Below are 27,156 nucleotides of genomic sequence, written 5' to 3'. Positions count from 1 at the left end.
GTACTCCTGCCTTATCATGTGACACCCATATGTCACATGAGAAGAGATGAACGGGACTACAAGTTCCAAATGTAATCGTATTTAAGTAAGTTTGTTCTTTCTAAGTATTTATTTATTATTATTTTTATTAATTTTGGGTCTGCCTCCCACTATACTATATATATGAGCATAGGACATGTGAATAATTTGTTGTAAGAACACACGAGTGTGTGTTTTGATTAGCATTATTTTTAGTTTTAATGAATGGTACTATTTAAGAGCTTATAGAGATCTATCCCATCACCTTGAAAAAGCTGCCAATCCGGCAGGGAAACGCGTTGGTGCGACACCCTATCTACAGGCAGCAGGACCTTTCATACTACAGCACTGCAGACCTTTGAATGCTTCTAAACAGCAGCACTTTATCCACCACAGGACTGCAGACCTTGTGCGTCCATCAAGCATTACAACCGGTGTAAACACCGGCAAACTTCTTTCCCAGAGATTACCGTCTCCAGTTTGGATTCTGTGCATCCCACACCATCTGGCCATGTGCATTGGGAACAGCACATAAAGAACCACCCTGAGGTGTATATACACTGTGGGATCCGGTTCACCTTGGAACTGCCTAGCTGTGGATATTGGTAATTATTTATCAATGTTTTATTTTGGATGACCGGATTGACTACATCCTATATTTCTATTCATCTATTCTATGGTGGTGTACCCTATTGACTGGGAAAGAGTATTATTTCCACATTGGAACTTTCTCTAAACATTTGTTTTGGTGCACCACAGATTGTGCCTATTTAGGGTGTTTCTATTCATCAAACAAGCTCTTTTGAGACATGCATGTCGATTATTGATTGTTTTTTGTGCCTATACTCAATCATTTACTTCATGGTTTAATGCAATATTCAGTGTAATCGTTGTATTATTCTTTGTTTTAATTTTAGTATTAAATGTGTTTTTTATCTTTACATGTAGCGCTGCATTCTTGCCTTTTACATAAATGGTATACGTTTAGGATGCTGGCGGCCGCAATACCGACCGCCGGCTTCCCGACTCCTCAATCCTGGCTAGGGTTAAATGACAGGCGTCTAAAATCTAGACGCCTGTCATTACTCCTACGCCGGGAGTCTGGCACCCGGCATCCCGATCGAAGGGATGCCGGGCACCGTGAGCGGACAGCAGCGCGGGGGGGAGGGTTAGGTTTAGGGCTCCCGGGGGGGACTTAGGGTTAGGCACCCCCCCGGGAGGGTTAGGGTCAGGCTAGGGGAAGGGGGGATTAGGATTAGGCACCCCCGGGGGTAGGTTAGGGTTAGGCCCCCACCCCCGGGGAATTTATTTTTAGGCAGCGGGGAAGGGGGGGTTAGGTTTAGGCACTTGGGGGGAGGCTAGGGTTAGGCACCCCTAAGGGAGGGTTAGGGTTAGGGGGGCAGGTTAGGTTAGTTAGTACTTACTTGGGGACGATCAGGATGTCCAGCGATGCCGCTGCCAGGATCTCTTCCTTTGTCGGCCTGAAGCTGCCGGGATTCGAACTGCCGGCCATGCGGCTGACAGTATTACATACCGATTCCACATAAATGAACCTATGTATGAGAGGTAGCACAATTTACTTCACTTTACTACTTCACTATATTTTTTTCGGAATTTCTCAATAACAAACTTTTGGCTTAGGGGTGCCGTGAAAACAATTCTGATGCACTAGGGTGCCGCGATTCAAAAAAGTTTGGGAACCACCGTAATAACCTATTCTAACACTATTTAAGAAGCATCAATATTTTATCCAAGTTAGTTTCTCAGTCACATTTTTCTTGGAAACATTTTGCCTGCTGAGAATTGGAATTATCCATTACTATTAGGGGGAAGTACTAATACTGAAGTCAACAGAGAAAGAATGGTAATTAATTCAATTAAGCAATTGTAAATGTTGGATAAGAATATAAATGTCATTAACTCTTAGTTTTGTGTGACTGTGTTTTTTGCTCGTAGCAATAATAAAAAATTTTACTTACTTTGGTCAATGAGTTTGTAATTTTTTTTTTTTTTAAAGTCTTGTAGTCTGACCTCATTTTTGCTTTCCTAAAATTCTATTGCTTTACTTTCCCTTTTGAAAACTTACAGTACCTTTCCCCACAGGGGAATAGTGGATACTATGCAGAAGTACATAGATGATTTGAATTATTTTTATTGATTTATAGTGGATATTATTATTATTATTATTATTATTATTATATATCAGGTAGTCCTAGGCCTGGTAACTGGCGAAAACAAAAAAAATCTGAAAATTCTCAATTCTGAGCCATGATAAATAATTTTCAATGTGAAAACCTCTCTGTCCAGCATACTCTTGGCTCTTATATGTCTAGCACTTTCCACACTAGTCCTAGTTTTTGCCACTAGGGATGTTAGCTAAGGTTATTTATTTAGGTTGCAGATTTCCAATGCACCTGGCAACCCAAAAACAATAGGTAACGGTTGCTGCACAGAAACAGAACAGTACTATTTATTCATGATTCATACCTGAAAATCCTAATTTGTGGGTTCAGTTGTCCTTTATGTGAATTCATTTATTTTTCTGACTTTATCGTACATTCCTAATCTGTTACATGCATTGTCTGCCATTTCTCTCTACAGATCCTATACACTGGAGTAGTAATTTATGCCCCAGCATTGGCTTTGAACCAGGGTAAGTCATTGGCATCAGCCGGACCACCTTGTAATATTCAATATCAATCTTACTCTTATCTGTGTGTACCGTGTATATTAGCCAATCAGCTCTTCAGAATGTCCATAGCAGCAGTTCCACCCTTGTAATCTGGCTGGATCAGTTTGTAATATGTAGCACTTAACCTTATGGGGTCTATTCAGCAATGATTTTGTTACATAAAGAATGTGAGAACGCATATCTGTATTTTTTATGTAAATCCCAAATTCAGCAATGGGAAAATGGAGAAGATAACACAATTATCTTTTCCATTATCTTTTCCATTGATCTCTACAGTGCTTTAATGATTTTTGGTATTCAGCATAGCAAAAAGTGTTAAATTACTTGATAAATCTTTACTTTTGTATTATATAATGCCATCCCGGTGACCGCCGACAGGTAAGTCCAATTAGAGCATGTCAAACCTGCCTAAATAGATTGACATGTGTTTTCAGGCTTTATATTAGTCTGTATACATTTATATTTCTGTGTTTTATATTTAAAATGTATATATACATTTTAAATATAAAAGCACATAAATATACATGTATAGAGAGTGACTAATATAAAGCCTGTATACAAATGTCAATATATTTGGACAGGCTGGAGTTGTCACCTCAAAGCAGGGACGGAGACTGTTCCTGAGCGCATGACTGAGCATGTACAGGAGCAGAATCATAAGGGATTGTTTTTCGGAAACCGATAACAATGCCTTCTGTAACATCGCAGGGCCACAACCGCTGTCCCTGCAAAAAATATTGCTGAATAGCAGCAATAACTGTTAACAACTGATAAAAAGTTGTGACGATGTTGCCCGATAATATTCTGGGCAACATCGTCACTGTTGCTGAATAGAGCCCTATGTATTATATTCTTATTTCCCTATTTAATGAAAGCTGACAAGCAGGCCCCTCTCTGTCTGCCTGTCTTATTTTATTACTGTGTTTCCAATTTTACCAATTGTGAAGTGCATTGATAAATAAAAGTCTCTGCAGTCACAGAAAATCTCAGATCAATGCAGGACGGGAAAGATAATGTAGGAGTACAAGATAATACTAATTCTGTATTACCACCTATATCCTTGCTGCTTCTTGCAAATGGCCTTGTAGGTATTACAGTATGTGGCCCACAGGTTTTACTGAACTACTGTAGTACATTAATCAACAACACCACCTCCATTAAGAACAGTGCGTCAAACGGCTATTTTTATTTTGTCTCTACAGGTGACACAGTATATATTACATGCATAAAAGTGTTTGTTTAGTATAGGGATGAGCGGGTTCGGATTTCTGAAATCCGAACCCCCCCGAGCCCACCCGATCCGAGACGGATCCGAGTCAGGTTTGAGGTTTCCCGCCTGATTCGGATCTGAAATCGAGGCAAAACGTCATCATCCCGCTGTTGGATTCTTGCGGGTTTTGGATTCTATAAAAGGTCCCCACGTCGGCGCCATTTTTCACTCCGGCTGTGGACAGTGAAGAGGGAGGGTGGGAGATGCACTGCTGTTGTCGTCCATAGGGGCTGTGTCCACTCCAAAGTCCATAGGGGCTGGCCTGGCTGTGTTGTGCAGTCTGTTGTCCATAGGTGCTGTGTCCACTCCAAAGTCCATAGGAGCTGGCTGGGCTGCGTTGTGCAGTGTCCCATAAAGGCTGTAGTCCTAAAGGGGTGCTGTAGTATTGTCCAGGGGGAGCTCTGTCCATCAGGGGTGCTCCCCCCTTAGTGCAAAAAAATTATATATTTCTGTTTGTGTGCGACGTAGCCGCACGTGCATCAAGAAAGTATTGCCAAGCGTGCGCCTGTGTCATAAGTAAAGGGCCAACAGAGAAAACCATAAACAGCGCTGAGAAGTCAAAATCCAACGGGAGGCACAGATCCCAAATGTGCAGCTGTAATATTCCAACGAAGCTGTCTTATTTTCTCATAACTCCAATGTGGATTATCATGATATGAGAAACAAAATACAAAAAATGGGTTACATAACTAGTAAGATATATACAGTTACTGACGAATGAGTCCACTGATTCCCAAGGATGTGCTCAGTAGCAGAATACACCTTTAGTGCATGTAGCATAAGATGCATAAAGTAATGCTTACTATAAGACATATTGCAGACTCATAAAGGTTTCTTTTCTCTGTATATTGTTTTCCTCAACTTCCCATTGGTCACACATATGAAAGTGAAGAAAAACTCAGGATGTAGATAAAAATCACTTTTTAATGTTTATAAAATATATATAAGCAATAATATATCCGTACCAGATGGTAACAAGCCTAATCCATGAGCTTTACAGATGGTATAGAACCCGGGTGCTCTATTTAAATGGTGTGAAATAGGCTTTGCAGGTACGGAATGTAAATTCACTGTCACTCACAACGCGTTTCACCGCTCGCTGGCGTCTTTATCAAGTGGAGTGACTATAAAAATGAATACAGTGTAAATCTCCTATTAAAATTTCAGTAGCATATCTACATCATAACACTGACTTACCCCTGTTATAGGATCAAACCGGCACTGGTATTCACGGTGCCATATTGTCCACACTGCATAAAGTTTTATAGTGATGGTATCATAGCTCATGTGACCAATTGTTCAGATGCAATAAAGTTTCATTCAAAGAAAAAAATAGATTTAAAAACAAATTTAAAAACTATTGCTTCCCAGTTATTTAAACCAGATAAATGAGTATAGAAGTCCGCTATCTCCCGGTTGCATGACTTTCTAATAATGTAATCCAGTCACATGATCCTGCATAAAGTTTTATAGTGATGGTATGTATCATCACTCATGTGACCAATTGTTCAGATGCGATAAAGTTTCATTCAAAGAAAAAAATGAAGTTTAAAATAAATTTAAAAACGAATTTGAAAACTGTTGTTTCCCAGTTATTTAAACCAGATAAATAATTATAATAGTCCTGCTACCTCCCAGTTGCATGACTTTGTAATAGTCTGTGTTTCCCAATCACATGACCCTATGATATAGTGGCCATACTGTATAACACAGAGCACCCGGATTTTATATCTAGACAGGTGCCAAACATATTAATCCAATACCTTGGATATAATATACATATGAAAAAGTACATAAAAGTTATATATAAAACAACATAAAAACACATAAAAAAAACAGCATCAAAACATGGAGAGAGTAAGTATAATCTCCATACAGAAGAATACATCATTATAATGAAATCTCTACACAGACCAGACCAGATTTTATATCCAGAATGGTACCAAAGTAATGAAGTCTGTGATTTTTTTTTGTATGTCCATTAGTGTGGAATTCTGTAATTTTTCGTTCACCCGGACATGACTTGCAGCTTTTAACTTTCTCCACATCTATAGAACCCTTTATTTCTGGGTAATAATCTGGTCCCATCCATAGGAAGGGCGCTTGTGACTAAATTATTTCTTACATTGGCAGCCTTTCTATAGATACATTTTGGAGATGGGGTTACATTTTTTTTCAGACATTCGTCCTTCAGTAGTATCCCCCAGTTTTTCTTAATAATGTGTTCAAAGTGTTTATGTCTTTTATTGTACCTAGTACAGAAATTTAGATTATAATGACCATTCTCTGAATCTGGTTTTATCTTTTCTGCCAGCAATTGTTCACGTTCCATAGATTTAATTTCACCTAAAGCTTGATTAAGAAGTTTGGGTTCATAACCCTTCTGTTTAACCTATCAATCAAGTCATCTGCTTGAGACTCGAACGTTTTAATATTAGAACAATTGCGTCGAAGACGCACCAGTTGTCCTTTAGGGACATTATTAAGCCATTTGGATAGATGGTTTCTAGTAATATCTATAGATGTATTTGAATCTGTAGGTTTTATAAAAGTACTAGTAGTAATATTCCCATCTATAATTTAAATTTTCAAATCCAAAAAATGTACTGTACTCTCACTAATACAAAAAGTCAAATCTATATTGAGTGTGTTAGTGTTCAAATATTGACAGAACATATTCAGAGCATTTCTTCCCCTTCGCCAAATAAACAGCACATCAGAAGAAAAGAGCTGAAGTTACTCGAGGAACAAATTTCCCATCTGGAAATGTTGATTAATCCCTTTATAGATTCAGAAGATTATAAATTCTATAAAATGGGCTGAGCATGATGAAAGATGTCTTACATAAGACATAAAGGGGCTGATTCTGAGTCGGACACATTTGGAATCCCTTTTCTGTTCGGCCATGGCATTCTAATTATTTTCATATGCAAATGTGAGAATTTGGCCAAAGTGTGTAGAAAATCCGTGTGACTGAGGAGTCTATTTACTAAGACTCCACATACATGCCACTCCTGCTTCGCCTGCTACCACTGCGAAGCAGGAGCTGGCTACCGCGGGTATTACTAGTAATAGAACCGCCGGGGAGGGTGAACATTAAGTCACCCCTTCAGCGGTGTAAGCAGCATAGTAGAGACACAGGACTCACCAGGGGGTCTATTTACTAAGGGGAGATAAGGGCTTATGCCACGTATCCACTAGAGATGTGCGCCGACCCCCGTGTTTTGGTTTTGGTTTTGGATCTGGATTTCCCCTGGTTTTGGATCTGAATCTGGTTTTGAATTTTTTTCCTTGGTGTTTTGTTTTCCGGTTTTGGTTTTGGTTTTGGAACTGTATTTTTTCCAAAAAATTACAGCTAAAACCACATAATTTGGGCCTGTTTTTGTTCCTACAGTAATATTAACCTTAATAACAATAATTTTCAGGCATTTCTAGGCATTTTTAACCACCTCACGCTCACAATATTGATTTCACTATTTTTCGACAATATAGGCTAAAGGCTGCAGCGAGCTGGCTGGCTAAAGTAAGCGTCAGAGCAGCGGCACAAACGCATGTCAGTTTAAAAAAATATAGGACACAGCAGTGGCAGACTGGATGGCATGTTAATAAACTATAATAATGTCAGTCGGCAATGCCCCAAATTGTGCCAAATGTAAAGTAAAGAGGTGCAAGATGGAATTGTTCCTCCCACCCACTCTTATGTGGGATATTAAAAAGGACAGGCACAGTTTAACAAACCAAGCACTTTAGCCACTAGGACTGACACTTTTGTGGCTGAACTCCTTGGTTTGTTTGGGCCCCCACAAAACATTTTTTGAAAGGACTACCTTCAATTATTAAGGAGGAGGTTGATGATGAGGGTGTTGGTGGTGGAGATTGCATGTGCTGGTCCAAACTGCTGGTAGCTGATACTGGACTACTTGTTATTAATTTACAAATTATAATTTTGTTAAACAAATTGCATGAACTCGCTGCAAATGACGTAACAGGGAGGAGGTGCCTAGATGCTTGATGTCCCTTCCTCTGCTAACTTTGGCTTTACAAATGGAACAGATGCCTTCACAACTGTTGTCAGAATTTAGATGAAAATAATTCCACACCCAAGACGTTGCGTTTCTGGCTTTTTTTTTATCATTAGCAAGAACTGCTGCCACTGGTGGCTAATTTACGCAAACCACATCCTCATCATCAACATCCACATTAGCGTCAGATAGGACACAAATTTTCTGTTCATCCTCCTTTTGCACTTCCTCCACACTATCATCCTCATTTTTTATTATTTCACCATTTAATAATAGCACAGCCGTCATGGCTTCAGTGATCCACTGTGAAACTGGGTGACAGCTGTTATACTTACTTCTTCTATCAAAGGACTGTTTAATAGTCAATTGTTTTCTTAAATTACTACTAGTAGTCCCTTTCTGGGATGAAGATCCAAACCCAGCAGCAGCAACAGGAGAAGCACTCAACGATCCTTCTGAGGTATCACGGATAGAAGAGGAGTCAGTCATGCTTATGAAATTGGATGCAGGACTACTTCCAATCATGACTGAGGATGTTGATGATGATGCAGGTGTTGGTGGTGGAGGTTGCAGGTGCTTGGATCCAGATAGAAGGGAGCAGCTAGGTGACACTGGACTGATTGTTGTTGACCCCAAAGTTTTAGAATTTGAAATACCCTTTCCAAGTTGATGAATGCGCTGCAAGTGACGTAACAGGGAGGAGGTTCCAAGATGGTTAAGGTCCTTACCTCTACTCACTGTTACTTGGCAATGGTTGCAAATGGCTTGGCAATGGTTGTCCGGATTTGGGTGGAAATAATTCCACACAACAGAAGTGGATTTTTTGGTCCTTTGCCCAGGCATGCCAACAATGGGATTTTTCCAACCATGGGCAACAACTGTTGCCTGATTTACAATTTTTACACAAACATCCTCGCCATCAACATCCTCATCATCATCAACATCCTCGTCATCCTTGTTGTTATCGCCAACTAGATAAATATCCTCCTCGTGCAATCCACAGAAGCATCCTCGATTTCAATGTCAGAAGGCACACAGATGGTGGAAGGAGGATCTTCTTCAAGTACAGTATTACTAGAATGGTCAGGGTCACACATGGCAACAGAAGACACACTTGGACTCTCCTCGGGGATTTGTGATTTTTCAGAGCACACAGTTGGTTCCGGTGACTAACTCGTCTTAACAATTGAAATTTTTTTTTGTACCTCTCGTACAAGCAGAGGGGCTTAAATCATCACTAGAACCACCAATCAATAATAATAAAGGCCAAGGCCTTATCCTTTCCTTGCCACTTTGAGTAGTGAATGGCTTATTGACAAGTTTTTGTTTCTCTAAAGCTGATTTAGCTTTACATTTGTTTTTGCATTGACAGGGTAAAAGTTGATTTTTTTTTAGCCTGACTTTTTGGCTTGACTTAAGCCCTGGTACATCGGCCTTCACAGATGTTGTTGACGGCCTTGCATCGTCATCATGACTGCTGCCGACAGCTACAAGACTGGTATGTGGATCCTGCTCTCCGGTCATGTGACTGTCCTCCATACTCACTATGCACACAACCGCACACAAAAAAAAATAGTTGTTTTTATTTTTTGGACAGCAGCTCTTAACAGACAGCAGCAGAGCACCCCTGCGCAGCTACGCCGATGACAGTGACAGCCAGGTGTGGCTGACATGCCCACAAAATAAATTGTTGGTTTTATTTTTTGGGCAGCAGCCCTTGACAGGCAGCAGCACAGCATCCCTACACAGCTACCCCGATGACAGTGACAGCCAGGTGTGGCTGACACGCACAAAAAAAATGTTTATTTATTTTTTGGACAGCAGCACCTTGTCAGACAGCAGCACAGCACCCCTGCACAGCTACGCCAATGACAGTGACAGCCAGGTGTGGCTGACATGCACACAAAAAAATTTTTTTGGACCAGCAGCCCCTTGACAGACAGCAGCACAGCACCCCTGCGCACCTACGCCGATGACAGGTGTGGCTAACACACCACACAAAACAAATTGTTTATTTTTATTTTTTTAACACTGGGGTGAACCCCTGAAAAGAGGCAGCAGCCCCTTAACAGACAGCAGCACAGCACCCCTGCACCATACTTGCCTACCCTCCCAATTTGGTCGGGAGCCTCCCAAAAATCGGGTGCTGTTCCCGACTTCCCGGGAAGGCAGGCAAGTCTCACGGGAGCTGCTGACCCCTCCTGCCCCCCACCGCAATTACAGGAAAATCCCCGCCGAATCGTGTCACTTTGGCCCCGCCCCCTGCTTCACGCTGCCTGTATTATCGGCAGTGTGTAGCGGGGGCGGGGCCAAAATGACATGATCGCATGGCTCTGCCCCCCACTTCGCCCGCAAACTCTTGTAGTCTGGCCAGCCCCGCCCCCATTTGCTGGCCATGTCCCCCCAGCCAAGCCGATCTGGCTGCTCCCTCCCGGAAGGGGCAGCCAGATAGTCAGCAAGCATGCCCTGCACTCATGACAAGTGTGGCTAACACTAATTTTTTTTTTTTTTTCACACTGGGGATGGGTGAAGAGCACCACTGAAGGACAGAGCACCCCCTGGACAACACAGCACTATAGCCAGCCAACTCCTATGGACAGGACAACAGCAAGCCCCTATGGACAGGACAACGACAGCCAGCCAACCCCTATGGACAGGACAACAGCAAGCCCCTATGGACCCCTATGGACAGGACAACGACAGCCAGCCAGACACTATGGACACGACAACAGCCAGCCAGCCCCTCTATAGAAGACAACAGCCAGTCCTTATGGACAACAGTAGCCAGCCCCTATGCACAGCGTCAGCGTGCAATTAACAATAACAAGTATTAGCAACAGCACAGCACAGCTCACTCCCTCCTCACTCTCCACAGCCGGAATGAAAAATGGTGGCAAATCGCGGGACCTTTATATAATCCAAAACCCGCGAGAAGCTGACAGCAGGATGATGACGTTTTGCCTCTTTTACAGATCCGAGTCAGGCGGGAAAATCCGAGCCGACTCGGATTTGCCTCGGATCCCCGTAGTTCGGGTGGGTTCAGTTCTCAGGGAACCGAACCCGCTCGTCTCTAGTATCCGCTAGACGATATAATGAACAATAATGATATCATTCAATCATTCATTATATCGTCCAGTAGATATGTCATCAACGACCAGCGATGCGTGCTCCCACTGGTCGTTTACTACATCGCTCATCATCCGGACCTGCTGTCCAACCTGATTATATCGTCAGGTTGTGCTCAATGTTGTTAAGGACATTGAGCACACCATTGCCGGGGACACACTACACGATATCGCTCATGGAGCAAATTGTGTAGTGGATTTGTGCCGAAATGCTAAAGGCACAGAAAATCCCTGTACATACTGCGCCTCAGTATGTACTAAAGGGATTTTCTCTGCCTGCAGCCTGTCAGGGCTAACTGCAGGCTACAATATCACACTGCACCAGGTGCACTTAGCGCTTCCATAGACACCTATGACAGCACTAAGTGTACCAGGTGTAGCGGAAAAGATAATTTCACATCAGCATGGGCATAACTGCACATGATATTGTGTTGGTAAAAACTTGTGATTTTCCCTTGTACATTTGCATGTAGCATCCTTTTGTGTGTGGAAATATGACAAGCCTTTTGAAGCTGGGCAAGAGAGGTTATAGAAAGATCTGTCTTCCTGAGTCAGCCATAAACATGTCGCAATGTAGATGGCTTAAAAGAAATATGCCTGTGGAAATTATAGGACAGCTGGCCAGACCCTTGATAAAACAGTCATTGAGAGCCCTGTGTTCGGTTTGGGAACAGTGATCAAAAAATTGTTGTTTACACAGGGAGACACCTGGTCTCAGCAGGTGTGAATTTCTTCACCTAGTAGCTGGGCATGTTTATAGATGCCAGCTTGCTTCCCAAACTTCAAACAGAGCTGAATAGTTAAATAAATGACCCCTGCTCATGTGGCCAGGAAACCCTGATATACAGCCAGCTGAACAATCCACTCTGAGCTGAAAAGGGTTAAAGGCATCCCCAGGGAGGGGGTGTGGGGGGTGTGTGGAAAAGCAGGCATAAATATGTCTCAACCCTGGCCCATGGTTCATTCTGCATGAGGCTATAGAAGGATACAGATGATCCCTAATTCGTCACTCGGAATACCTCATCCCAGAACCATTTAAGCCAACATGATCCGATGGTTTGTTTCTCACTTTTATTATTTTATTTGCTTTTCTGGAAATTGTAAGTAACGGTGTGATTCTTTGTAACATTATTATATTCTTTGTAACTTTTTGTACATGAGCTTTGAAGATTTTCTTGAACTAAATATTAATTCTAGTTCTGGATCCGTGTTTTTATGACCAAAGGCCTCATATGGCTCATGTTACCTATTTTTACTAAGCGTGCATAATTGTATGGCAGGTAAGTGCAAAGGCTTACAGGGTGTTCTCTTTTGCTGGTGGCAGTTACCAGGTTTAGATAACCACACGTGCTGAGGTACCCTCTAAAAGTCACGGGGGGCGATTCTCAGATTGGCGTATCTGGAGGGTTGGCCCGCAGGACCGTGACACCAGGTATTACTAAGGGGAGAGGACACTTACCATCGGGTGTCTTCTCTAGCGCTGATACCACCTCCTGTAGCTGCTGGTATCTGCTCCTCCTTACTAGAGTAAGTGGCATATCTGTAATGGCTGCAGTGGTCCAGGGGGCCCCACACCGAAACCCTCCCCCCATATATATTGGTGCTACAGCAATTTTCCCGGAGATTTGCGCATACGCAGTAGAGAAGTCACAGGCAATATGGTGCAGCCGCCATGTTCCTAGAGACCTGCACATATGTCAGAGTCTACTGCACCACAAGAGAGGAGGGGGCTACACATTGGCATCAGAAGGCGGACGCGGGTCGCACCCGGGTGTCACCCACCGAGGGGTGACACCAAAGTGCCGACTCCCCCATAGTGACAGGAGCTGGGTGCTGCACTGTAGCATTACGTGCAGCACTCAGCTCCTGACACAGTGAGGGAGCCAGCACTACAAATACACTGGCCTCCAGGGCGCAGTCCGCACTTCCGTGAACCCTCTGGAGAGACTAACACTGGGGGTTCAGGCCACGTGGCCACACCTCCTTACAGCAATTCCACGCCTCTCATCACAAGGCCACATCCCCTTTTTTATGTAGAGCAGTGTCGCCTCGCACACTACACTGCTCTCCACACTGGGTGGAGTGACGCCACTGGGGCTACACACAGGCCTCCTCCTCTCTTATACCGCCTCTGATCTGAATATAAAGGGCCTGATTCTGACTCGCTAGTGTATGGACCCCTTAACTGTATACCCAAACACTGTTTCACTAAAGGTGCATATGCACTACACAATAAATTTGAACGATTACGTCATTGTTAGCGTTCAATCATTCATTAATCGTGCAGTGAATATGCTGGCAACGACCAGCGATGCGCGCTCCCGCTGGTCGTTGCCGGCATCTATCATCGCCTGAACATACTGCCCAACCTGACGATGTCAACATGCTGTGAATGCTCGGGGATGAGGGAGGGTGCCTGCACTGAACGACATATCATTCAGGCTGGGCACATTATCCACTGCACAGGATGATGAATGATTGAACGATTACGATGTTGTAATCGTACAGTCGCTCTACACTTGTGTTGTGGATATGCACCTTAATGCTTACTGTGTGACTGGCAGATACTGTCTGTGATACACAGAATGGTAGTTGCTCATATCAATTTATTGGTTTATCACAGGTACATGCAAGGGAGGGGTTAACCTAGACTAGAAAAAATATTGCCATGATGACAAGTACAGTTTGTGTTTTTATAACTTAGCATGTACTGTATTCAATTATTACTAACTTTATTTATTTTTTTACAGTGACTGGATTCGATCTGTGGGGATCTGTATTTGCCACTGGTATTGTTTGTACATTCTACTGCACCTTGGTATGTTATCAATTCAGTTTATATATTGCTGCAATGCTACAGAGACCACTTAGTTAATATTAGTAAATGCTGCCATTAGTTGAATAACCTACTTTTTTGAATATACCATTACAAATCAGTGAGTTATTTCACAGAACCAATTTTCTAATCTGCTGGTTCATCTGTAGTTCTGGAACCTGGCAGTTATCTGCTTGTATCTATTTAAGAGAATTAGAAACTGTGTGGTATATTGATATTTGACATTTCTGCAAGTAAAGACAGATGCTATCAGAATAAATATGTCACCTGGGTATTATTAAAAGCAATTACAGGTTGAGTCTCCCATATCCAAATATTCCGAAATACGGAATATTCCGAAATACGGAATAATTTTGGCATGACTGAGATAATGAAACCTTTGATTTTTGATGGTTCAATGTACACAAACTTTGTCTAAGGCACAAATTATTAAAATATGGTATAAAATTACCTTCAGGCTGTGTGTATAGAGTGTAAATGAAACATAAATTTATTTCATGTATGTACACAAACTTTGCTTGAGCCACAAAATTATTGAAAATACTGTATAAAATGATCATGTGTATAAGGTGTATATAACACATAAATGTATTCTGTGTGTATATTGGGGTCCCATTCCCAAGATATTTCATTATGATATGCAATTATTCCAAAATTCGGAATATTCCGTTATCCAAAATACCCCTGGTCCCAAGCATTTTGGATATGGGAGACTCAACCTGTACCGCTAAATCGGGCTAATTCTAAAGGCCCCCATGCATCAGCAATCGATTGTGGCAATTCTGCAATTTGCAGATGATTGTATAAAAAATCAGCAATGTATGGGCTTCACAGATCGCAGATTGCAACCAAAAAGTGATTGGAATTGTTAAATCAGATTGTCCAAAATGTTGGATTTCACAGATCGATTGGGGCTGTAAATTGCTACTATATGGACATGATCAGCAGATTTGCAGAGCGTTACTAGTAAAAGGATGGGCCTTTCAAGGTTTGCAGATCTGTGTTTGCTGAAAATGATCTGCAAATCACTGAATAAGATCTGTAGTGTATGGGCGTAGATTGCTAGATTGGGAAATCCTAAAATCGGGCAATAAATCTTCAAATTGTTTAATTGTGGTTTTTAGATTGCTGATGTATGGGGGCCTTTAGTCGGATATATCTCTTTGCATGGGCACAAAGGGAGAGTTTTTGTATAAAGCGCCTGCTCAGATGTGAATTTGTGCATTTTTGCATACTGTACGTCCATCCTATTCTAAACTGTACAGAACTCTGTCAGAACTGTCTTTGTTTGAAATTGGTCGTTACAGGACAGCTACTGGGAGGGAACAATGTAAGAACACAGAACCACTCTGTCTTGTGGGAGTGTCATGGGAGTGTGTGAAAAGCTCTGTGCGATTCTGAGTCATATATACGGGATGGGGACGTCTGTTTCTGACGCATCTCTTGCACCTTCTGTAGCATGGGGGCTGGTGCAAGAGCAGATATTATTGATGACGGTTGCAGAGGCGTATAACCCAGTGGCCAGTGCGGGTCTGTGCTTGCAGACATACAAAACCCTGTATAGCACTACGGATTCTCCCATTAGAATAAGATAGTAAATCTGGCTTCCATGACTGCCGGTACCTACAGACACTTTGCATGCATCTCAGAATCAGCCCTAATTTCTCTGCACAGCTTTTAATAAATTGACCGAAAAGTAAATAATGTTTTCTATATTAATACTGATGTTATGCTCCGTACGTAGGGGGGACTGAAGGCCGTTGTGTGGACAGATGCATTTCAGATGGTGGTGATGGTTGTTGGATTCTTGTCTGTTCTCATTGAAGGAACAATAAAAAATGGAGGACCATCTAAAATATGGCAGATAGCCATGAATGGCTCACGGCTGGACATTGCTGAGTAAGTATTTCATAACATGTCTGAAGTACTGCAGCAAACTGGAGTTTGCTGCAAACAGGGCAATTCATTTATTAGTCAGTGACTTTAAGGGACCATTTTACACCTACCTGCTATTCTTGCACCTGGGTCATTCCACATCAGATCACCTCAAAAAAAATTAAATGTCCACCACCGAGCTCAGATTTTTATATATTTTATTTTTATAAGACAGCATGTCAAAAAAACGATTTCTGCCAAATATCTCGACTGCCTGACTGTTAGTTTCTGAAATATGGATTTTCCAATGTTGATGTAACCTAGTGTTTTTAATTCTGTTCCAAAAGCTTGCATTTTTGCTGTAACTGGAAACGTAAGACAGATAAAGTTATTTGTAATGGATTTTTGGATTCGGGAAAAAAAGTTACAAATTTCATGGTGATTCCTTAATAAACACCTGTGATACTTCAAATAAACTGGAATAAATAAGCCGCAATTAGTAAATAGTTTAATACAATGAAAAACCTATATTTGGGAAACGAACAGTCAGACAGTCGAGATATTTGTCAGAAATAGTTTTTTTGACATCCTCTCTTAACTAAATTTTTTTTCGTAAAAATCCAAAATGGGTGGTGAACACACCTGATTGAACTGACTTAGAATGACCCAGCTGTTTAATAAACGCATGCAAAGTACATTATACTGTAAGTATGCTGAGCGGGGGTGTATCAAACCTTCTAGACAGGACAGGTGGAGGAGTTTCCCATAGTAACAAATCACATTCTAGCTATCATTTTATATAATGTACTTGATAAAAGAGAGCCAAAAGGTGAATGGTAGCTCTGGGTAACTTCTCCATGTGTCCTCTTTAGAAGGTATGATACATCTCCCTCTAAGTAGGAGACAGTGCAGCACAACCAATTACACTCACATTTATGCACGCTACCAATATTGTATCTGTAAATCTTCAATAGATGAAAAGCATTAAGGGTCCCATTTATTAACGGAGCGCTGTACCAGCTGCATATTTTGTTTAGTATCACTGTGATACAAGCAAAAATGTAGATTACCGCTGTTTGTTAAATATAGAAATGAGGACATAACCTCTTTAGCAAGTGCTAAAGGAATTGTGCATTGTTAATAAATGGGTCCCTAAAAATGAATCACTGAAACATATCTAAGTTTTCATGCATCTTTATTCATATTACTAGTATGGCTGTGTGAGCAAGCCCTAAAGGGGCCTATCCATTAGCAGATGTATTTCTGAGAGATGAAAGACAAAAGATATCTCTTGAAAATTCCGGTGGCTGTGCTGAACGATATCTGTCATGTACATGACAGATTTTGGCAAAAGATGAACGATATCGCATGACATCATTCAGGGAGTGGATTTTTTTCTCTCCAGTGCTTTGTAGCTGCTGTTAATATCGTTCGTCGTTTACCGCATTTAAACTGCCTTATATTTCTAATATCTGACAGCGATATGCGATAATTGACTAACATGTTGGAGAGATGAAAGATTCAATTTATCAGCCGCGGGAGTGCGCATCTGTCATCATTCAGGGCCTATAATCGATATATATAACAATATATAGTTCTGTCGTTCAATTTGTCTGCTAATGGATAGGTCCCTTAAGAGTGCTAAACTGATTTTCATAGGATTATAGAAATGTTCTTAAAGCTACTTCTAAAGACACAAGTCGGTCACCCTTTTTGCAATATATAATTTTATTCCAATTTTAGATCTACTTTGATTATATATTCATATTATTTTGTTTTACGTTTGCCATTACATGTGAATGTCAGTAGCACTCTGTATACTTTCTGTAAAACCCCACCCACCTGTACAGGGTCGGATTAAGAGCCACATGGGCCTGAGGCTAAAAATGTTCAAGGGCCTATTGTGATAAGGGGAGTGACTGTGACCAGTGCTGTGTGGGTGTGGCTAGTGCCATGTGGGCGTGTGTACCTCTTACACTATCAGCCCCACTGTCTCCCTAAACTGTCGCCCTGTTGTTAAGCTGGTCCTGTACCTATAGATTTAACAAAAGTTAAAAAAAAAACATACTGTAAAAATATTTTGACAGTGTTCATTTCATCGTGTATGAATTTGTTGAGTTTTAAAATAGACAGGAATGCAGACTGATTAGTATATATTATACATCATTTTATTTCTAATAAACGTGACTTTTTAAAGTTTTGATACAGATCCTTTGAGAAGACATACCTTTTGGACAATTGCAGTCGGAGGGACATTTACATGGCTGGGAATATATGGAGTCAACCAGTCCACAATCCAACGATGTATTTCCTGCAAGTCAGAGAAGCATGCAAAACTGTAAGTCCAGTGATATCAATATCGTTAGACCCTCTAATGGCTTATGCTTAGAATCAGTAATTGTCCCAATTTTCTATAGACTATCCAGGTTTAATAGAAATTGGATATTATAAAAATGTCAGTATAGTTGGCACCCAACCATTAAAGTAGAGACTTCCTAGTTGTTCTAGTTTTCTGTTTGAAACTTATTAGACTCCCCACACAAATTGCTCTCTACTGTATCTTGATTTATAAATTCAGACAATGGCTGGGATGCGCTATACGGTCATGCCAGAGGTTTGACCGCAATTTCAGTATGCACCAAGCTCAGTAAAGTGAAGCTTTCCGGAGCTTGTATCCATTAAGCAATGCCACCTATAGGTAGCATTGCCTAATAGTAGCCTTTGGGCTTCTTATCAGTTTTCCCTGAGTGGCATCCAATAGGATCCCTGTCAGGGTCCCCCGCGACGTGCGCATGCACTGGCCGACAGCCGTGCATGCGCAGGACTACGGGGTCATAAACCCAGAAGCCTCCACACCGCAAAGTACAGCTCCTATCAGGAGGGCTGTCTTTTGCTTCAACCTTCATGCATACAGCGTTACTGAAGGCCGATATGCATGCGATCATTGCTAGATGCACCTCTCCCTATATACTCTGAGAGCCAGGGGCGTATCTATAATGGGTGCAGGGTGTGCGGGGCCCATCCCCATTCCTCTGGCCATCTTGTCAGCACCACCCCCACTTGTCATCTGGCTTGCCTCCAAAAGTGGTCTGGCCACCCTCACTACAGGAAAGCATTAAGTTGCAGTGGTGCTGAGAAAGCTGGGGTAGGTCTAACAGTCAGGGGTCTATTTACTAAGCAGTGTTAGGAGGCAGAGTGAAAAGTGATAAGGTACCAGCCAATCAACTCCCAACTGTCATCTCACAGGCTGTTTGAAAAATTACAGTTGGGAGCTGATTGGCTGGCCCCTTATCACTTTTCGCTCTGTCTCCTAACACTGCTTAGTAAATAGACCCTCAGAGTCTTACAGCCAGCTGGAGGGAAGGGAGCTCAAGGGGAATCTCTGTACCTTGGACATCCATCGTCCAAATTAACTGTTATGATCAAGCTAACCTTTAAGGTTCAACAGAGGGCATGTGTTTGGCACTCATACTAAATTAATTCACTATTTCTAGATATTATTTAGAGTTTTTTACAACCTTTTTTCACAGCAGTTGTGTAATAACTTTTATGTTTTGAAATTATATTATCAGCAATTGTATTTTATAGATTTAGAAGCGTTTTACAGTTTTAAGTATTTTGTAGTAAAAAGTAAACAGAGGACCATAACTTTCTATTTATTGTGTGTAAATGTATGTTTATAGTTATATTATTTTTTTTAGCATTTATGATGTAAAAGGTTGTAATAAAATGCATAGTTTTGAAAACGCAACTGTAATATGTTTTTTTTTTTAATCTAATCTCAGTTGATACACCTATTACAACTTTGTAATATGCTTTGAGGTTTTATTACATGTCTAAATTGCTCAATCATACAAAAAATCTCTCTAGACTGGGTTATGTACAATGCCACCCAGTGGGCAAATTATTTATTGAAATACAGGATGGTGCTTTTGACATTAACAAAAAAAAATGTATTTTGTTTTCTTGACTAATTTGTTATTTTTATATTGATTTTCATAACCATTAAAAAATTATTTATTGAAGCACTATAAACCTCTATCTCATATAGTGTAAAAGATAAATGAATCGAAAAGGTCCAAAAAACATATGCCAAAAATATTTTGAAGAATATTTTTATTAAATGGAGACAAAATTGTGAAAAACTAACAAATATTATACCAATATTTGTCAGTATTTGTTATCACAGTTTATACGGATGCTCCTCACTTAATGACCGAGATCTGGCCCTGATTCAGAGCCGGATGCTCTTTCAGAATCAGGACGTTTTGTTTTTTTTTGTTTCGGCCTCCTGGCTGCTCTCATAGCTGTGGGTGACCATCCACAGCTTTTGCGAGCGGCCAGGAGATGGTCGCGACCATCGGGGCTTGCGACGAGACCCTTGTGGTAGGGTCTCATTCCCGCAAGCCTCAGTGAGCTTCCGGCTCTAAATAGAGCCGGAAGCTCACCACTGACATCACTGGTGATGTCAGTTGTGCCTCCCACAAACAGCAGGCATTCCTTCGGGAACACCTCCTTTTGTGTAGCCATCCCCCCTGCCCGCCTCCACAACGGGGCGAGCTGTCAATCATAATCGACAGCCGCCCTGTTTTGGTGCAAGACCCATACTGACGGAGCGCCCATCGCTGGCCGGGTCTCGCGCATGCGCACGCCGGAGCCGGCTCCGGGGTGCGCATGCACAGTGGGGGACCATCGACTCGCTTACGAGCGATGTGCGCTCGCGAGCGGGTCTGAATCAGGCTCCCTGTTCCTACGACTAGGTCGTTAAATTAATTGGTCACTAAATGAAGACCCATATATACTTAATACAGGTAATCATTTTTATTTATTCTAAATAAAGAAAAGGTCTAAATGAAACTCAAACTTGATACTGTAACTGTTTTACTTGGCATAACTCTTACATACTGTACAGTACAATTAAAGTTATAAAAAAAAGACATTCAGAATAACATTTTAGTCATTGTACTATGGGTTCCAGCTGGTCAGAGCGCTGGTCGTAAGTCCGAGTAGTTGTTAAACGAGTAGGTTGTGTTGTTAAGTGAGGGATGTCTGTACTTTTTCATCTGCCGTTAGTTTTCAACATCTGTAGTATGTATTTGGATGTTTGCTTGTGCACCAAAGATTAACAACATATATGAGTCGGTAGCAGCTGGGGAAAGGAGTTCACCAACCTCCCAAATGGTCAAAAATGATAAAGAAATATACCCAAGGGCTAACCTAGGTGTATTAGATATGGATGCTGTATTTTCTTCTATGCTAAAATGTCATCAGGTTGTGTGTGTTATGTGAACTAATATAATGTACCCAAAATGAGTATACTGCTGAGCATGCAATATGATGTGGCAACAGTTAGCATGTCTAGCATGTTACGTGTTCCCCGGTTGTGTGTTACCGGTGACCTGGTATAATGTACCCAAGAAGAATACAGCAGAGCATGCAGTGTGATATAGCAATGATAAATGAGGCTAAAATGTAGAAAGGATGACAGAAGACAATGATCTTAAAACTTTTTATTTATTAATTAACTAGCGAATGCAGTGGCGTAACTAGGGTATTTGGAGCCCAGGGCAAATTTAAAAATGGAGCCCCCACCCCCTCCTCTATGTGCGCACATGGCAAAAAAAATGGGCATGGTCACTTAAAATGGGGCATGTCAACATGACACACACCCCTTTATCGTCACTCTGAACATTCCTTTCCATATACACCTTAACCCCAGTAGTGCTCCTTATACAGTACCCCCAGTAGTGGTCCCCCTTATGCAGGCCCATAGTAGTGCCCCTTATAGAGTACCCCCAGTAGTGGTCCCCCTTATGCAGTCCCCATTAGTTACCCTTATTCAGTGCCCTCAGTAGTGGTCCCCCTTATGCAGTGCCCCATGTAGTGGTCCCCCCTATGAAGTGCCCCCAGTAGTGGTCCCCCTTATATAGTGCCCCCAGTAGCAGTACCCACTTATGCAGTGCCCTTTATATAGTGCCCCCAGTAGTAGTCCCCCCTATGCAGTGCCCCCAGTAGTGGTACCCCCTATGCAGTGCCCTTTATATAGTGCCCTCAGCAGTAGTCCCCCCCATGCAGTGATCCCAGTAGTGCTCCCCCTTATGCAGGCCCCCAGCAGTGATCCCCTTATCCAGGGCCCCTTATACAGTGCCCCCTGTAGTGGTCCTCCCTATTTAGTGCCTCCAGTAGTGGTCCCCCCAGTGCAGTGCCCCTAGTCCCTTATATGGGATTTATTTGAACAAGTACTTGATATTAAGTACTTCCCTTTTGTAGTGGACCCTTAAACAAGACGGTATGCAGTCGGGAAGCCGACGGACCTAATCCCAACAGCCGGCTTTCTGACTGCTTAATCTCGGCGAGGGTTAAATGATCGACGTCTAGATGTCATTTTACTGACGCCAGGAGAACGGCGCCCGGCATCCCGATCAAAGTGATGCCGGGCGCCGCTGCGGACGGCCACGGAGGGGGAGGGTTAGGTTTAGGGCTCCCAGGGAGGGACTTAGGGTTAGGCACCCCCCCCGGGAGGTTAGGTTTAGGCTAGGGGGAGGGAGGGTTAGGGTTAGGCACCCCCGGGGGGGACTTAGGGTTAGGCACCCCCCGCCCCCCGGGGGACTTAGGTTTAGGTGGCGGGGAAGGGGGGCTTAGGTTTAGTCACTGGGGGGGAAGGTTAGGATTAGGCACCCTAAAGGAGGGTTAGAGTGAATAGGTTAGTGAATACTTACCTGGGGACGATTGGGATTTTCATCCTGTTCGGGCAGCCCCTGTCGGGATTTGAACCGGCGGTAAATCATACCGATTCCAACAAGACAGATATTAGTCTCTGGTAATATCACTTTGTTTTTGTTGCCATAAATATAGTTGTATTCTGTAGTTATTATTAGTTCCTGATATCACTTTGGCCGTGATTTAATTCAATGCGATGTTGAATAGCCCCAGGAGGGAGCTCCCGAAGCTATTCAGTTCAACGCAATGTTTTTGTCGTGCTAAAGGATTTCTTCTCGCACCCCCCTTGGGATGCAAGGAGAAATCCCACAAAAGTGCCGGCCGTGCGGCTGTTTGCCGGCTTGCGCTGCGCTAACAGCCTCGCAGCCGGCACCTATACACCCAGGTTAAGTCGCGAGAACCGGCATTCTCCAACTTAATGGTGCACTAAATTGAATAGGTCTGGGAGCTCCCTCTCGGGGCTATTCAACATCGCCTTGAATTGAATCGCGGCCTTTGTGTTTTGTTATCATAAATATACAGTAGTTATAGTCTGTAGATATTCGTTTCTGATTATATCATTGCGCCTTGTTACTGTAACTAGAGTTTTATTCTGCAGATATTAGTATCTGATGATTTCACTCTTTTTGGTAGTGAAAGACTATGATAGGCGCTATCCCGAGGCATTGCCGCTAAGAAACATATGTAAACATGCTAAGGAGTTGCAACTAATGTTTACTCTTGTGTATAACCAAAGGGATCCTCACAGACCAAGGAACCACTTTTATGTCTAAGTTGATAAAAGATATGTGCCAGCTTTTAGGAGTATGGCTTTTCATACTTCAGTTTATCATCCTCAAGTGATGAGCAGGTAGAACAACATTAACAGAATAGAATATACTGAGGAAGGCAGTAGTTCAGGAAAGGGAGTGAGATACACACCTGCTCTACTTACTAAGCTTAAGGGATTGTCTTTTTATTACTTTTGTCAGTTCCGACAAGTCACAATACACTAAAAGTGGTTCGGTAGGTACTCACTGTTTCCCCACACTGTCACAGTCTCATAGCCAGCCTGTTCAGCATCAGGTTAGTTAGACAGCTCCCACTACCATGAGAAGCTGAGAGGGTTACAGCAATCTGCCCCGCAGGCTATTGGAGGAACCCCTGTGACACCTCCGGATCATCAGCCCCCTGGAGGTAGAGTGCTCCCTTACAGCCATGCCATATCTAGCAGCTTACACTAGCAGCTCCGCAACTCTATTTGACCACTCATCCAGACTTCACCTTAGATAAACTGCCCCAATGGTTCTCACTAGGGGTGAGCGGGTTCGGATTTCTGAAATCCGAACCCCCCCGAGCCCCCCCGATCCGAGTCCGATCCGAGTCAGGCTCGACTTTTCCCGCCTGACTCGGATCTGAAATCGAGGCAAAACGTCATCATCCCGCCTTCCGAGTCTCACGGGTTTTGGATCCTATATAAGGTACCCGCGTCGGCGCCATTTTCTCACTCGGCTGTGGACAGTGAAGAGGGAGGGTGGGAGTTAGGGCTGTGTAGTGTAGTGTAGTGTAGTGCTGCTGTTGTCCACTACTTCAAAGTCCATAGGGGCTGGCTGTGTTGTGCTGTGCTGCTGTTGTTAATAGGGGCTGTGTCCACTACTTCAAAGTCCATAGGGGCTGGCTGGACTGTGTTGTGCAGTCAGTTCTCCATAGGGGCTGTGTCCACTCCAAAGTCCTGTGCAGTGTCCCAGTCCTAAAGGGGTGCTGTAGTGTTGTCCGGGGGTTGCTCTGTCCATCAGGGGTGCTCCCCCCAAGTGCTAAAAAAATAATATATTTTCTGTGTTTGTGAAAGGTGTGCGCAGTAGCCGCACGTGCATCAACAAAGTAGTGCCAAGCGTGCGCCTGTGTCATAAGTAAAGGGCCGGCTGGCTTGACTGTTAAAGGGTGCTGTAACCCCCGAAAGTACACTCCAATCCAAACCAAAAAAAAATTATTTTCTGTGTTTGTGAATTGTGTGCGCAGTAGCCGCACGTGCACCAACAAAGTAGTGCCAAGCGTGCGCCTGTGTCATAAGTAAAGGGCCGGCTGGCTTGACCGTTAAAGGGTGCTGTAACCCCCAAAGTACACTCCAGTCCAAACCAAAAAAAAAATTATTTTCTGTGTTTTTGAATTGTGTGCGCAGTAGCCGCACGTGCATCAACAAAGTAGTGCCAAGCGTGCGCCTGTGTCATAAGTAAAGGGCCGGCTGGCTTGACCGTTAAAGGGTGCTGTAACCCCCGAAAGTACACTCCAATCCAAACCAAAAAAAAATTATTTTCTGTGTTTGTGAATTGTGTGCGCAGTAGCCGCACGTGCACCAACAAAGTAGTGCCAAGCGTGCGCCTGTGTCATAAGTAAATGGCCGGCTGGCTTGACCGTTAAAGGGTGCTGTAACCCCCAAAGTACAATCCAGTCCAAACCAAAAAAAAAATTATTTTCTGTGTTTTTGAATTGTGTGCGCAGTAGCCGCACGTGCATCAACAAAGTAGTGCCAAGCGTGCGCCTGTGTCATAAGTAAAGGGCCGGCTGGCTTGACCGTTAAAGGGTGCTGTAACCCCCGAAAGTACACTCCAGTCCAAACCAAAAAAAAAATTATTTTCTGTGTTTGTGAATTGTGTGCGCAGTAGCCGCACGTGCATCAACAAAGTAGTGCCAAGCGTGCGCCTGTGTCATAAGTAAAGGGCCGGCTGGCTTGACCGTTAAAGGGTGCTGTAACCCCCGAAAGTACACTCCAGTCCAAACCAAAAAAAAAATTATTTTCTGTGTTTGTGAATTGTGTGCGCTGTAGCCGCACGTGCATCAACAAAGTAGTGCCAAGCGTGCGCCTGTGTCATAAGTAAATCGCCGGCTGGCTTGACCGTTAAAGGGTGCTGTAACCCCCAAAGTACACTCCAGTCCAAACCAAAAAAAAAATTATTTTCTGTGTTTTTGAATTGTGTGCGCAGTAGCCGCACGTGCATCAACAAAGTAGTGCCAAGCGTGCGCCTGTGTCATAAGTAAAGGGCCGGCTGGCTTGACCATTAAGGGTGCTGTAACCCCCGAAAGTACACTCCAGTCCAAACCAAAAAAAAAATTATTTTCTGTGTTTGTGAATTGTGTGCGCAGTAGCCGCACGTGCATCAACAAAGTAGTGCCAAGCGTGCGCCTGTGTCATAAGTAAAGGGCCGGCTGGCTTGACCGTTAAAGGGTGCTGTAACCCCCAAAGTACACTCCAGTCCACACCAAAAAAAAAAATATTTTCTGTGTTTGTGAATTGTGTGCGCAGTAGCTGCACGTGCATCAACAAAGTAGTGCCAAGTGTGCGCCTGTGTCATAAGTAAAGGGCCGGCTGGCTTGACCGTTAAGGGTGCTGTAACCCCCGAAAGTACACTCCAGTCCAAACCCAAAAAAAAATTATTTTCTGTGTTTGTGAATTGTGAGCGCTGTAGCCGCACGTGCATCAACAAAGTAGTGCCAAGCGTGCGCCTGTGTCATAAGTAAAGGGCCGGCTGGCTTGACCGTTAAAGGGTGCTGTAACCCCCAAAGTACACTCCAGTCCAAACCAAAAAAAAAATTATTTTCTGTGTTTGTGAATTGTGTGCGCAGTAGCCGCACGTGCATCAACAAAGTAGTGCCAAGCGTGCGCCTGTGTCATAAGTAAAGGGCCGGCTGGCTTGACCGTTAATGGTGCTGTAACCCCCGAAAGTACACTCCAGTCCAAACCAAAAAAAAAATTATTTTCTGTGTTTAGCCGCACGTATATATCAAATTGATATAACATAAATGGAGGACCAAACTTTCTCCGATAAAAATAAAATAGAGAAAGATCAAGAACCACTTCCTCCTAGTGCTGAAGCTGCTGCCACTAGTCATGACATAGACAACGTCGTCTGCCAAGGCCGATGCCCAATGTCATAGTAGAGGGCACATACAATCCCAAATGGCAAAGTTCAGGAAAATGACCTTGAAAAAGACATTTAAATCAGCTGAAGAGAAACGTAAACTTGCCAATATGCCATTTACGACACGGAGTGGCAAGGAATGGCTAAGGTCAATCCCTAGTATGTTCATGACTAGTGGTTCAGCTTCACATGATGATGGAAGCCCTCCTCCCACTAAAAAAATCAAAAGAGTTAAGCTGGCAAAAGCACAGCGAAGAACTGTGCTTTCTAAGAAGATATCACAAATCCCCAAGGAGAGTCCAAGTGTGGTGGTGGTTGCGATGCCTGACCTTCCCAGCACTGGACGGGAAGAGGTGGCTCTTTCCACCATTTGCACACCCCCTGCAAGTGCTGAAAGGAGCACCCACAGTCCACTTGCTGATATGCAAATTGAAGATGTCACTGTTGAAGTACAACAGGATGAGGATACTGGTGTAGCTGGCGCTGAGGAGGAAGTTGGCGAGGAGGATTCTGATGGTGATGTGGTTTGTTTAAATCAGGCTCCGGGGGAGACAGTTGTTGTCCGTGGGATGAAAAAGCCCATCACGGTCATGCCTGGGCAGAAGACCAAACATTCCACCTCTTTGGTCTGGCAATATTTCTATCCAAATCCGGACAACAACTGTCTTGCCATATGTACCATATGTAAAGGTGAAAATAAGT

The 27,156-nt window shown here is 42.9% G+C and overlaps 1 protein-coding gene across 1 annotated transcript in view; it reads left to right on the top strand.

Moving 5' to 3' along the window:
* Positions 1 to 27,156, top strand: part of LOC148525806 (sodium-coupled monocarboxylate transporter 2-like) — a 107,415-nt gene that overhangs the window by 11,691 nt on the left and 68,568 nt on the right. Inside the window, exons 3-6 of the mRNA XM_088470461.1 lie at positions 2,620 to 2,671; positions 13,878 to 13,945; positions 15,708 to 15,862; positions 18,036 to 18,176. Of these exons, the coding sequence (XP_088326587.1) occupies positions 2,620 to 2,671; positions 13,878 to 13,945; positions 15,708 to 15,862; positions 18,036 to 18,176 (416 nt within the window). The remainder of the gene's footprint in view (positions 1 to 2,619; positions 2,672 to 13,877; positions 13,946 to 15,707; positions 15,863 to 18,035; positions 18,177 to 27,156) is intronic.

This window comes from Taudactylus pleione, unplaced genomic scaffold, assembly GCF_031769625.1.
Source record: "Taudactylus pleione unplaced genomic scaffold, aTauple2 ptg000100l, whole genome shotgun sequence".
NCBI classification, from domain to species: Eukaryota; Metazoa; Chordata; class Amphibia; order Anura; family Myobatrachidae; genus Taudactylus; species Taudactylus pleione.
This window is presented reverse-complemented; position numbering and strand designations above follow the sequence as displayed.